The sequence below is a fragment of the Seriola lalandi genome, unplaced genomic scaffold (assembly GCF_002814215.2).
Source record: "Seriola lalandi dorsalis isolate HSWRI2012SDOR001 ecotype SW California unplaced genomic scaffold, Sedor1 jcf7180002054486, whole genome shotgun sequence".
Taxonomy (NCBI): domain Eukaryota; kingdom Metazoa; phylum Chordata; class Actinopteri; order Carangiformes; family Carangidae; genus Seriola; species Seriola lalandi.
In genome coordinates, this window is record NW_019525039.1 from 105,732 (window position 1) to 120,011 (window position 14,280).

The following is a 14,280-nucleotide window of genomic DNA, read 5'->3' on the forward strand; positions in this document are numbered from 1 at the left end:
TAGCAGAGACCCCAGAAATTTTTCCCATTGAGAGGGGCCCTGTTGCTAAGCACTGCTTAGTTTACAGACATTTATTTGGACATTTCCGGAGAGCTGGGAAGCCTTTCAACTGTGTCAGAGTTCTCATCTGTTGACCATAGTTTATCTGGGTAGTGGGCTCAGGGCTGTGTTGACTAGCTCCAACTCATCTATGAGCTCAAAATAACCTGCATTTAGTACTCAAAGATTCAGATGTAGATATTGTTGACTGACTAGATGTTCCTTTGTGCAAACTCTTTTTAAAAGAAGGAACACACCACAGCACACTGGCTGGCTGGTGTCTTGTTATGCCTGGTTGTTCAGGCGTTCAACCCCTTGCCCTCAAAACACCACTAATCCCCCAAATACCTTCTGGGGTCCACCATCAAGGACAGCCAGCAGAGTCATCCCTTACCCCACTGCATGTGGCCCATGCTGGGTCAGGGGCACTGATCTGTCTGCCTGGCGCTATGCCCACCGTAGGGGGCCTTGGACGGGGGTTATTATGGCAACAGCCCCACAGTACATCCTACAAACTGAAGTTGACGTTTACAGTCAATGCCAGTTAGCAAGGTGTAAGATTTAGTCTTAGTAATGTCAGTGCCGATCAGGAAAGGTGATCAGTGTCAGTGTCAGTTCACTGTCAGATACAACTAGTGATTCCAGAGTAACAGATCTCTACAGTATGTGACCAGGTTGCAACACAGAGTTGTTTGCAAAGCACCTTGCACATGGAAGAGATTGAGGAGGGGGGGTTTGATGGCCATCTGGTTATCTTGCCTCCACCTTCCACACATGGGCTATAGCCACACATCCACCACCAGTGACAGCCTTAAACTGTGTCAGTCTTATACTTATACATTTCTTTTTTTAAAGTATATTTTTTTGGGCTTTTTATGCCTTTAATGGACAGCACAGTGGAGAGTGACAGGAAACGGGGAGGCAGAGAGAGGGGGAATGACATGCAGTGAAAGGCCGTCGGATGCGGGATTCGAACCGGGGCCGACTGCAGCGAGGACTGTAGCCTCTACACATGGGGCGCCTGCTTAGACCACTACGCCACACGACGCCCCATACTTATACATTTCTGAAGGTTATACTTTTAACCCCCTTTTAGTAACGTTAGGCTCATTACTAGCAGTGTGTGGATTTAATTTAAATTTGTAAAGTTGTAGCATGAGCTTGATACTTATAAAGTCCTACTTTGTTATGTGACTAACAAGGGGTGGGTGGTATACTGTCAAGTTCTGCCATGACATGGATTTTGCATTACCATCATTACCATGATAAATACACATCTTTTAATTTATCACAAGACACATTTTAGTTTTAGCACACACACAAGGGAGATCTACTTTCAACAACACCTGATGAACTATGTCACACCGACAGGTTACACACAGGCAATAGGCCCATTCAACTTAATGTGGCGCTGCTAACTTTTACTATGTTAGGGTTGCATACAGACATTAAGTGATAATATTCAATAATTACCAAGTCCAGCTTCAACATTACAGTAACTTCACAATGTTATTTTTTTACGCTTCACAGTATCAAAGTGTAGATGCGGGGTGTTGTGAACTTCCAGTCAGGTGACAGTTGAGTTGTGTTTTAAGAGGTCTTTCTCTCACTCAGTCTCACACAATCCCACAGCATGCTTTGGTCATGTCACCACTGTTCCAGTTCAACAACTCAGTTAGCTGGCCCTGGGCCCCCAGCAGCCCACTGGCAGCCACAGAAAAAATAATTAAAAGAATGTGGCTTTGCAGCCTGGCCTAGTACAGAGATCAGAAAGGTGAAAAAAGATTTAAGGATACAGTGAAAAGGAGTAGAGAGCAGATGGAAAGTTGGGACCACATCATGCACCAACAGAGTTTATGGATGAGAGAAAGTTTTTATTGGCAGATGAATCAAGACTTTTGATCTCAGTCACTGATATGTGATTCAAAAAGTCTTAATCCAGCAGCTTCTTCTGTTTACTGTGTATCCCCTAAGTTTATGGAGTGCTCAAGGAGCAGCTGACATGTCAGGGATTAACCCTGTCCTTGGTTATATGACTACATATCTGTCTGCATTATACAGCTGAGGGATGAATATTCTGTTGTGAATTAAAATCACCACCCCTTCAGTCTAATTTCTGATATCAGTCAAAGGATGTCTGGCAAAATTTGCACCAGTTAAATGTGAAGAACAAATGAGATAGGGAATTGCCACATACTGTATAAGGAGGATAAGTGAGTGGAGTAAGAAAATCTTAAATACATACTGTTGGATAGTAAGCAGTGTGCCAGCAACCTGCAGTGATGTAACATTCTCTGCCATGATCCATGAATTTGTGCACTAATTGCACAACACAGTGTCTTTTGGGCAAACACGAGAACTATGAAGTTGGACAATAATATTTGGCTCTGGATGCAATGTGCTAACTACACCAATCATTGTGATAGTAGTAACTAATAAAAATTGTAAAATTGTATTTTAATCTTTCCTGGTAGCAATATCTGTGTCCAATAAAATCCACACTCAGCACTGTTCTCTCCAAATTCCTCATATGTCATTTCGTTCCTATGACAGTGTACTACAAGGATCTCAGAGTCCTTTTTGTGCTTATTCATTGTCAATTTAGTGCTCAACATAATCAATGCATATAAATGTATTGTAAACAGTATTAACAGTCAACCATGTTTTCTCTTCCTTTTATAGACATACTCTGGTCTCTTCTGTGTGGTCATAAATCCCTACAAAAACCTGCCCATCTACTCAGAGAACATCATTGAGATGTACAGGGGCAAAAAAAGGCATGAAATGCCCCCTCACATCTACGCCATCTCAGAGTCTGCATACAGATGCATGCTACAAGGTAAGTTTGAGTGGTGTTGTTAGATTATAGCCTGTTTTTAGGGTTAAGAAACAGTCATTACATTCATGAAGTATTAAGTGTTTTATGTGTGTCTAACAGTGTTACATGGAAATGTTAAAACTAATAAATGTCACAATCAACTTATTATCTCCTTGTGATTTAGGCTACATACTATTAAGAGCTGATTGTTTTGATCTTGGATTATCTGTGCTATGGTGCCTGCTTTTGTTGTGGTGTCACTGTTCATGCTGAACATTTATTTGGAAAGTATACAAACACTGAATGGTGTTTTACGTGCAACATATATTTTTACCAGTTGTTCTTTTTTGCTCTGCCGACACTCTGTTAAAATAGCTCCACAGCATTTGGTGGTACTTTTCTGGCCTCATCAAGATTTTGAACAGGGGGCCAAAATATGTTGAAGTAAAGCTACTCATGATGCTAAAACATTAATTCACCTAAAAGCATTTGGTGAAGTATCTTGAGTGATAAATACATGAAAGTAAAGATATAATTCACAGATATTTAACTTATTTCAGGCCTTCACACAGTCAAAGCATTAATTTTACATCAGTGTTACTTTCAAACACAACAGATATGACTAGTGTCATATTTGTGCTGAAATCTTTTGTAGATCTATTTCAGTTATATATTTAGGTGGCATCTTTTGGAGTTCAAGTTAATGCAATAACAGCTTGACACTGTGGTCATGTGTGGCATCCAGTCTGCGCCAGTTGTCACATTTATTCAGTTTTAATTCATTTAGGAACATAAAATCTTGGAGGGGAAGGCTGTCCATGGTGGATGATGTCTTCAAACATCCTTGCCTGTTGTTGGCAAGCTTCCAGGCTCTATGAGCAGTGACCAACTGGGATCAGACCAGCGAGAACAGAGAGGGTGACCCCATTGCACTCCACAATAGGTCCTTTGTGTGATTGTGAGGGCCGACCAGTGGGGGTGGTGACAAACTGGACAGTCCCATCAGTCCTTTAGGCTTTGCTTTTCCCATGTTGGTACACAGAAGGAAGTTTCATTAGTGTCAACAAGTAGCTGGATGATACCTTGGTCCATTTTAAACTAAAAATACAGTCAAGACAATTACAAGGCATGCATTAAATACGAATTAAAATGCATAGCTTTCTTATTTATATACTTTGTAAACTTTAGTCTAAAGATGCTCGTTGCAATGTTGATTGATGTTGTCGCTTTGCAGTTGATGATGTCGATGCCCAGGAGAATATTTTCAATACTAGCCTCGCTGTAGTTGTTGTTGAACTCTACCAGCTCGTCATTTTGTCCAGCTAGTTTCTTGCTGTCACCTCCTTCTCTTTTCTTCACACCCTCTATTCTCAACACACTGCGTTTCCACATGGATGATCATTGATGGTCATGGGGGCAGGGCCAGACAACCTGTCAGTTAGTGATGTTTTCATTGCAACATATTTGTGCATTTCCTTGTTTCTTTAATTTGAACGAAGCAATGACCTCTGCCCTCGAGCCTCTTAGAATGCTGCATGCATTTACTGTATGTCTCTGAGAACACAGGGCTGACCTCTCATTTTTAATGCAGTACTACTCCAACCCATTTCTGGTCCTATCAGAATTAACAGAGTTTCAGTTGAAAAAGAGGTTTGTAGGTTGCAGATTAGTGGTGGCCAGCTGTTGTTCAGCTGTGGCCCTGAGCATTTCAGTAACCTGGTTAACATAAGTACATAACCAGCTGTATAGATTAGCACTGGTGTTTTTTTCTCCACTTGGCATTAAAGTCATCAGTAAGCTAAATACTTGGCCAGATTGTAAAAATGACCAGCAAATTAATTGAAAATTAAAAAAATCATTAGTAGCAGCCCTAGTCAATTACAAACAAAGATTTTAAATTGATAACTACCACAGTGTAAACTGTCTGTCTGTCATCATCCCACTTTACTATATTGCCCAACCCTAGTCCCTCTTATCTCTTTTGCAGTGTCAGTTGCCATCTGAATGAGAGATCATTGGAGGCAAATAAGTTATTGCCTCTAATGTAGGACCATTGGAGCTGTGCTGATGGCCGAATCATATTTACAGCTGAAGGGTGTCTAAACCTTGCAGGGGTCTGTTAATTACTGCAACATTGCTGTGAAGCCAGTCAGTGCTCAGTCAGGAGGTTAAATGAGGTGTTACCTAACAAAGACAGGGTGTGTAAGCAGACCTCTAGAACTTGCTGCACATCTGTCAGTGATTAGAGGTCCAGATACTTTACACAATTTCCCTCACTGCTCTGCTGACGTGAACTCACTGACATACAAGAAGCTAATTTTATCATATCTGGAAATGTGTAGTAAGGAAATGCAGATGCATGCTTGAATGAAAACATGTGTTAAAGGAACCGGTCATGTCAGCAGTTGTGATGGATCCCAAGAGTGGACATACATCAGTAGCACTGCAAGTGTCCATAGATGTGGTTGTGAAACAGGGGGACTTTGTTTCAGTGGAAATGGAGAAAGACCCCCTTCTCAAGTCTCTCCCTGGTGTTTAATCAGGGCATTAGGTCAAGTCCAGCTAGATCTATCTTGGCTTAGTGAAGTTTTTCCCATAGCACAGGTCTTTGATTTCTCTCCTTGCGGTGCATTTTATCAACAATGAAGAAAGTGCTCCTCTCCTCATATGTCAGCACCATTAATGAAATTTAGATCATGAAAAATGTAAAGTATGTTCCATGAAGTTCTCGGTGAACTGTACAGTGTAACCTATCCTGTCAGGAATGTGTGATAAAACAGGCTTGGGAATGTTTATAATGGTACAGTGTACACTCTTCACAGACACTGACCCACCTGGCACTAATAAGGTCTATAGCAAACAGTAATGGCTTTGATGGCCGTTTGAACTGAGGCTTAATGCCAGGCTCTTTCAACCCCAAACATCCTCCTTCACTTACAGGACATTTTTGCATATCCTTTTTTTTTTTTTTTTTTTTTTTAAACTTATTTAGTTTCAACAACGGTACATTATACATATTTTCACTCAATTACTTTTCTTTCTCTACAATTCTTTTTCCTTTTACAACTGTACATAGCCTTTATACATATTAAATTCAAGTATTAAGCAAGAAAACAACACAAAGAAAAGAAAAGAAATATTAAAGAAAGGCATAAGTATCCACTCTGAAATACATATATACACATACAGTACATACATACACATACAGTACATACATACACATACACATATACACACACACACACACACACACATACATTTATACATATACATATACATGCATACACATATTCACTCGCATATATAGAACAAACCCATCAATGAGAAAAAGAAACTGAAAATTATCCACTCCAAGGTATAATAGCTTAGATAAAAAAATACAGGTGGAATATTTACTCTTGAGAGAGAGGGAATGTCATGTGTACATGTGGTGCATGCACATTTTTGCTTATCTTTTGAAAAAAGAAATGCACTACCACGTTTCAAAAAGACACTGCAAGGAGCTGTGCATGAGGTACAGATTTACAGTCACTGAAGCTATTGTTCATTTTCTTTCAAACAGTGCTCTTTTCTCCTAGAACAGATGTGGTTGTGGACAGTGAAACTGCTCGTCAGCAACTAGCGGAGCACTCGTGTTTCCTTTGTAATAGATCCAAATAAAGCCAATAGATTTTATCCTAAATAGTGCAAGCACAACTGGAAGTATAACTATCACTGCTATTCTTTTAACTATCACTTTAAAATGCTTCTATCCGCTTTAAATCAAATTGGACAGGTGACTAAGACTACCAGAAGAAGACTGCAAAATACAGATGTATCTACTCTGTGCCCCTGAAATTGAGGAGCTCTGTGGAGACCTTGTGTGCATCAAGCTAATACTTGCTTATCTGACAAACAGAACCAAATATGGTTTTACAGAAGCACTTATTATATGTTCCATTAAAGATAAGATCTGCCTAATGACATCAGTTTGATTTTCAAAGGATCAAACATGGTAGATGTAACTTGTTGAGGGGTGTTTGTATCAAGTGAAACAGTGTTTTATGTCCACTTATCTTGGCCATTCTTGGGGATTTTGAGGCTGAACTCAAGTTGACAGTTGAGCATTTGACATTTTGACATTTTGTAATGAAATCTCTCTTCAAAGAAAGCTCACCAAATTTGTAGTTGTTGTGCCTGCCAGTGCTTGTTGGTCCTCCATTCATTCATCTTAGAAATGCTCAGATGTGAATCCACAGTACAAATACTGCTTCAGTGTTGTCAACCAGTGTGAAATTTCTGGCAGACTTGGCTTATATGAGAGTTGCACATAAGTCTCAGATAGTTTTTCACGTACAGACTTCACCTGGTGTCTGTTTTTTTATATCAGCTACTGGAAGGGAGACAGCGTATCAGACCAATATTTTGTAATATAATATTATGCGCTTAATTATATTTATTTCTGCTGTTTTTTCTTCTTTTTCCCTTTTTATGTATATTAAATATAACCATCAGTATGTCTTATATTCCCTTTTCCACTCAGTGATTTCCTGTCTTATTCCTCCACTCACTTTTCTTTGGCTGCCGCAGTAGCTGTCTTCACTGATTCATTTTGCACCTGATATAGATATTAAGTGCAGACTGCCTAAATGATTTCCATCAGTTCAGTTTGCATGAATACCTTGGATTAAAAATCAAAATTCTGTTGTCAGTGTTACTCAAACACAGTTAATCTCCCTATCAGATTTCATTACTTTCTTTCTCAGAAATGCTCTCCATAAGAAACCAAACACTCTGGATCTACACTGCATTTGTTTCCATCAGTAAGCCCTCGGCTGAAGCATCAGCCTCAGTTATGGCCACACCAGAGCTCTTTGCCATCATAGCCCTAAAAGAAATGCTTCATAATGATTCATTACTTTGACTTTTATAACAATATTGACATATACCTCTGTGTCAAGGGATATTATAACCCTTTTTGACCAATAGTGAATGGTTTTCTTAAATTTGGAAGGTCAATTAAGATGACAGACAAGTATTGGTTCATTCCACTGAAAACATAACTACAGCCTTTTTTAAATAGGCTCTAAAGACCCTTTATTTCTGTGTCATAAGTATAACTACTCTGAGGTGTTAAACTAATGAACAATCACAAACCCCTTCTGCATTATGAGATTACTTTTTTCAGTTCCAGAAAAGACATTACAGACACCCAGAGTTCTTCAAAATCAGCAGTAATTCAGTTTCTGTTTTGTTGTTATAGTTTAGATTCATAGTAACTCCTCTGCTCTATCCAAGTATGCTTAGAAGCAAATCAAATAATTGCCACAGGGGATTCTTAACCACTACTTTATTTTAGTTGGAAAATTAAATATATGGCAGTCCATGCATGGTCATCACACAGCTTTTGAAGTGTTTTTATCGCTGATAATGGTCACTGTAGCTTTGAGCCAGTGGTGTGTCATAGCTGAATAGACTGCACTAATTTGTAGATTTATAATTTAAAGATAGATTGCATTGAAAAATCATGTCAGTATCTGTTTGAAGGATGCAACATTGAATATCACTGGACTTGTGTAAAACTTTCATCGTCCTTTTTGCAGTTACATAAAGTTAAGTTGGAGCTGTGAGGTTTCTGTGGATTTGATGTACTTAAGCAAACGTCTTGAGTGACATTATAGCAGCCCTTTTATTCACAGGCAGCACAAAGACAAAGATGCATCTTCTTCTGAGATGGCATAATAGTGGTCATGGATTTGTCTTTATTACCCTGAACATTCAGCTAATCTGTCCTTTTATTTACACCATGGTGCTTTTGTGGAGGTTTTTGTCGTGCTGTGATACTTTAGTAACAGCTAGATCAGCGTGCAGGACTGGTTTCTGAGGTGAGTGTTTGCACTTCATTCCCACTCCTAAATACAGGCATTAGCCATCAGTGATGGACACTGGCCCAAGCCCAGTGCGCCACAGCCTCACAATGAGCTCACTGTCGTGAGCTGAGATCAGCTCCCCCCTTTCCCTCTCTCCTTCTCCTCTCTCCTTAAAGGGAGAAACGCCACATGCAGAGCTGCTGTGTTTATGTCAAAGCCACAAAACATCCTCAAATTTTTCACTCTCACCACTTTGTAAAACCATTGATGCAGACCTTTTCTATCTGAGGACTAATTTTATCGACAACTGTGTTGCCCGTATCAATTCTGGAATATCTTTTCAATCTATGAATCTGAAACACTTATTTCAACTTTTATACAATTTTACTATCGTGATCTGAAAACTTTTTTGCCGTTCAAAAGATTGAAATCAAGTATTAATGATGATATTCAAACTTCTCAGCTTTCACTTTAACTAATAATATTATACATCCTGGGGGAATCTTCACTGCCCTCAAACATAATGGAGTCATGTGAAGCTGGCAAGAGCACTACCAATCATGCGAAACCCACAAAACAGTCCTTATGACCATCAAGTAATGTTACGGAAATAACAGCCCCTGTTTGGGTAGTTCTCATCTGCACAGACCCATAGTGTTCTGCCAGTAATCAGCGCTTTACAGTCTGGAGAGGCTGTTAAGGGTGCAGCCATGCTGGTAAGTTGGTGAAAGGCATTGAACAGTCTCACAATGAGTGGATCATATCATTCCACTGTGTCTGCAGCCAGACTGATAAAGAAGACACCAGCTTTCTGAGTGGTGTTGTGTTTGTGTGTGATTCAGATAGGGATGTGAATGTCAAGAGATGTGAAAGAGGTGAGGGCTAATGGGGGATTGCATGTGTGCTGTCATGTATGGAGCAGCGGTTGACGTCATGGCATGAGCTATCCTGAAGGATCGGAGCGGCTTAAGTGTGTGTGCTTACATGCATATGTGCGAGGTCAATCCCCCTTGTTACAATAATTAACTGCAGGAAGTGCCTGGTTGAAGTCAGGAAACCCAGGTTGTCCCTAATGAGCCATCCAGCTGTGTCCTCAGTCAGATAACCTTCCATCATTTTACCCCAAAGGAACGCAGTCAGCACTTCACTCCGGGAAACCTTCACCTCTGGCAGCACAGTCCAGCCCAGGACATAACGTGTGTGCCATGAGTTATGATATTCACAGCATGGCTTAGAGTAGTGCTTCCCAACCTTTTTTGGCGTGTCACCCTTCACGATGAAGCAATGTGTCTCCACATCACAGGTTATGGTCTTCATTGCCAACGTGAAGTGTGAGCAGTTCAACCAGAGAGTGATTTTCTTTCTTTGATTGTGTTAATTTATAGATTTTAAGAGGCCCGAGGCATCAAAAGTATCCAGTATTTCACAACAACAGAAAAATGGACATTGTTTTGTTGAACAGATTCTCCCCTTAATCCTCTTGTGACTCCTTAAATTTATATTGTGACTCCCTGGGGGGTTTCCAACCAGCAGGTTGGGAACAGCTGGTTTAGAGTATATACATTTAAGTGTTCCTGCATGTTTTAAAGTAATCTGGAAGTCTGAATATGAAATGTGCTCTACTTCTTCCTTAGCGGTGACAAGTAAATCAGAGAGCCATCAGAATAACCATGCTGAACTAAATTTGTACAGTCATGGATTAGACCATTAGCATTCTGCAAGTGTGCTCTGCTGCTCCATTTGGTTAAAAAGATCAGGCCTCTCTTCTAGCCACCTCAGCTACTGTGTTTTAGTCATATATATCTTGTTAGCTTGTTGCTGAAATGGGAGAGGAACCCACATTGAATCTTTTCTTCTCTAACAGTTTCTAAGAAAACAATAATTTCTTCTGAATAATTATATTGTAATCAGTAAAAATGTAATAATTTCCACCTACTTTAACACCTCAGATCCAAAGTTAATTCATTTGCAAGCTCACATTGCCTTCCAAACATTTGCCCCAGGCAATATTTGAATACATCTTAGAAGACTAAAAAGCCATCTTCGGATAAAAGGCTAGAATTGGCCAGTTCAGTGATGCAGCTATATTTAAATTCAGAGAAGATGTGAATTTCCCTGAGTTATTGATGTCTTGCCTCTCCCAAGTCGATCTACTAATGTACCATCTTTCCAATCACCAGCCACTGGTAACTCCTTCAATTATCTAACATGCAGACTTTGCAATACAGTTACAGTATTAATGGCCTCTGAGCTCAGCCCCCTTGATGAGCAGGCACTTGCTCATCAAATGGAGGTAAAGGAAACTATCTTAGCTGGAATGATATGGGGATACAAGATGCAGTATTAATCTGAAACTGTCAAGCCTGTCATGTGTGCTTGTTTGCAGCACATTTTGATGAGCTACCTACTGCCTCCAAACATGTTTACAGAGACAACCTGCAAGTATATTGTAGCCATTTTATGTATTTGAGGATAAATCCATATGATTTTATTAGATCTTTTGGTAGTATCATTATAATTAAGCATTTAAGATGATACTGGGATTTCATGTAAACAGTTTTATTTACGTATATTGTGAAATTTAAATGAGTCGATTTTAAATGTTGAAGTGAAATACAACTATTTACAAAGATTAATAATCTTGATAGATCTCAGTATTCACTTAATCATAAAATAACTGCTGTTTGTATTGAATAAATTGTACACAGTTGCAGCTCTCATTGCCTGAGACAGAGCCAGTGTCAGGGCCAACATTTTAGCTCTGAATGAACAGTGCAGCATCAGGTCAGTACATTGCAGAGAGTCTGATGAATTTTATCTAATCTTTGGACTTCTTGCTGCTCAACCAGCCATGTGACTGGACAGGGGGCCTGATCCCTGTACGGGGTGGGGCATGGATGGGAGGACAAAGAACTGTTTTCCCATGACATCAACATCACTATTTTCCCCTATAGGGCCTCTAGACGACTATGATATACCTCAATCTGAGCTCACAAGGCGCACCACTGGGATACCCCAGAGGTTTACGAAGACACATTAGATGTCATATTTTATTGCCACATGACCACAGTGCAAAGCAAATTGCCCTCAGCACAGCGCACATTAACATTTTCAGGATCACTATTTCTGTCATTACACTGTAAGTGGTTGATGTCATGTGCAGTTTAACTTGTGCACTTGTCATTTTACTAATCTAGCTCACATTGTTATAGATCTTCCATTATAATATTCTACACCCAGTATATCCCAAACAAATGAAAAAAGTACATTTTAGGTTTCATTAACCTCATTCAAATCCAGACAGCACTTTAGCCATGAAACACATTAACTGAGATTTTCTACCTAGGATTGTCCATGTTGAATATCAAAGGACATTTGAATGTTCCTAATTTTGTAGATGGACACTGTTGGTCTAACTGTGTGTAATGGGACTGAATGCAAAGTTGATTCATATGGGCCCTGCCTTTTATAGTCGGTTTATCCAATAATGACTACAGAAATGAATAATCTATTAACTTCATTCAGATTCAGCAGCTATACTGTGGATTTAACTATAATTACAATACAAAGAGGAAAGAGGGATGGAGGACAGTGCATTAACGGGATTGCAGATGAGGAGCCTGTATTGTAAACCAAATAAACATAATGGTGTAGACATGTCAAATTTGTTCAGCCACTCTGTTATATAAGGGATGAAAATAAGACTTCAGTTGTTCCTATCAACAGAAGAAACATTAGCTGAAGCCTGAAGGGGTCAGTACTGCTGCCTTTGTCATGTCTGTACTGATTTGGTATGCGTCAGAACACATGCACACTGTCAAACATTAAATTAATCGTGTTAACTTATGAAAATGAAATTACAGACAGACAGTTGAGAGTAGTCAAACAACTTATCCAATTAAATCTTTCAAAGCAGACCAAATGGTCACCCATTCTAGCCGTCATTCTGGATTTGCATTAGACATGGGCAAATATTGCTATGTTATAAAGGCACAAATACAAATGTTGTATAGCATCAGTTTTTCTTACTATGCAGGCTATTCTGTAATTATGTTTATATCTTGAAAAGTATTTATAAACTCAATTAGGGTACCCTGGTGGTGTGTGGGCATTTTCACTTTGTTCCATGAAGCTGTATGAAGGCTGAAATGGAGTTAATAGGTACTTCAAAGGTTTTTTTCTAAATTATGGAATCTGTACTTGAGTTTTATAAAATCAGGGATAACTGGCTAGAGACCAAGTCTCAAAATTATACTCACAGTCAGCACCTTCTGTTTACCCATATAAAGCTGACATTACAGTTGGCTTATCTCCCCTGTGCCATGATTTGACTTCACAGTGTTGCTTTTCTGCATTTCTGACATTGCATCCCAGGAAATACCTGTGGTTAAATGCTGTGGTGCCTGAGCCTACTGAAAAATATATCCTCATAAAAATGATTTTGCTATTCTGATAAAAACGAGTCTCAGGCTGTGAAAGATGTGATAATTTAAAATATTTGATGGCAAGCTCACATGCACACACTAAGCCTGACTTTGACCTTCAAATCCACAACCTGCTGATAAGACTCTACTTTTGGCACTGTGTTTTTGTGATGGGGTTGTCACTCAAACCATGTGACAGCGGAGTAGACTGAATCAAAGACAGACTGCTGAGGTTTACTTTTTTTCTCCTCCTCTTGTCTCCACAGATCGAGAGGACCAATCTATTCTTTGCACGTGAGTATACAGACTTATTCCACTACTGCATGACTTCAAAATTAATAGCCCAGGTTCATGGTTCATTCAATATTCTCATTCTCATTCCACTCAATATTCTTGGAAATAGCATCACAGGGGGTAGTTTATTCCCCTCTAGTTTCTTTTTTGTCTGAATTCAATGAAATTAAAAGTGACAATCATACATTCACCGGCTGGTCACTGCGCAATTGGGGACTTGATAGATATTTTAAACCGTGTTTCTCACTGACACTGACCAGACTATCACTACTTGAACAAAAGGTGTGAAATATGGGGTCTGAGAAATGCCTGGCATTTTTGCTACACAGGCCTCTGGCATATTTTCCATGACGTGTGTCTACAGATGACAGGAATGTCGCCAAAGAAAATGCCAGAGATGGTATCAAGACATAAGCCATGCAAAAGCCTTGTTCCCCATTCTGTGTGAATAGTTAAGTGTTCATGTTATTTCGTTCCTTCAATATACAGTACATGCAATCAAAATAACTTGTATTGCACACCTTACAAATAATTCACCATACAACACCACTACAAACAAAAGCTTAAAACATATTGTAGTGTGTTGTATTAAAAATAAAATCAAGTTCGAACTTCAGGCAAATAGAACTTAGATGTAAATCAAATTAATTTGAACAACCCATGATGTAACCTAATCCTAAACAATGTGTAGAACTGACATTGTTCCCTTCATTTATATTTTCTTCACTGAGTGACCAGGCAATTTCACATTTGTTATTGCTGTAACTCAACAGTAAGGTATTTTCATTTTACAAAATGGGCAAACAGCTTTACCATTATTGATGATTTTTCATCTTTGGTATCAAATCCAAAAATT

At 39.2% G+C, this 14,280-nt stretch overlaps 1 protein-coding gene across 1 annotated transcript in view; it reads left to right on the forward strand.

The window, feature by feature from the left end:
- Positions 1-14,280, forward strand: part of myh10 (myosin, heavy chain 10, non-muscle) — a 56,698-nt gene that overhangs the window by 7,886 nt on the left and 34,532 nt on the right. The window contains exons 3-4 of the mRNA XM_023412675.2: positions 2,722-2,878; positions 13,397-13,424. Coding sequence (XP_023268443.1) covers positions 2,722-2,878; positions 13,397-13,424 — 185 coding nt within the window. The remainder of the gene's footprint in view (positions 1-2,721; positions 2,879-13,396; positions 13,425-14,280) is intronic.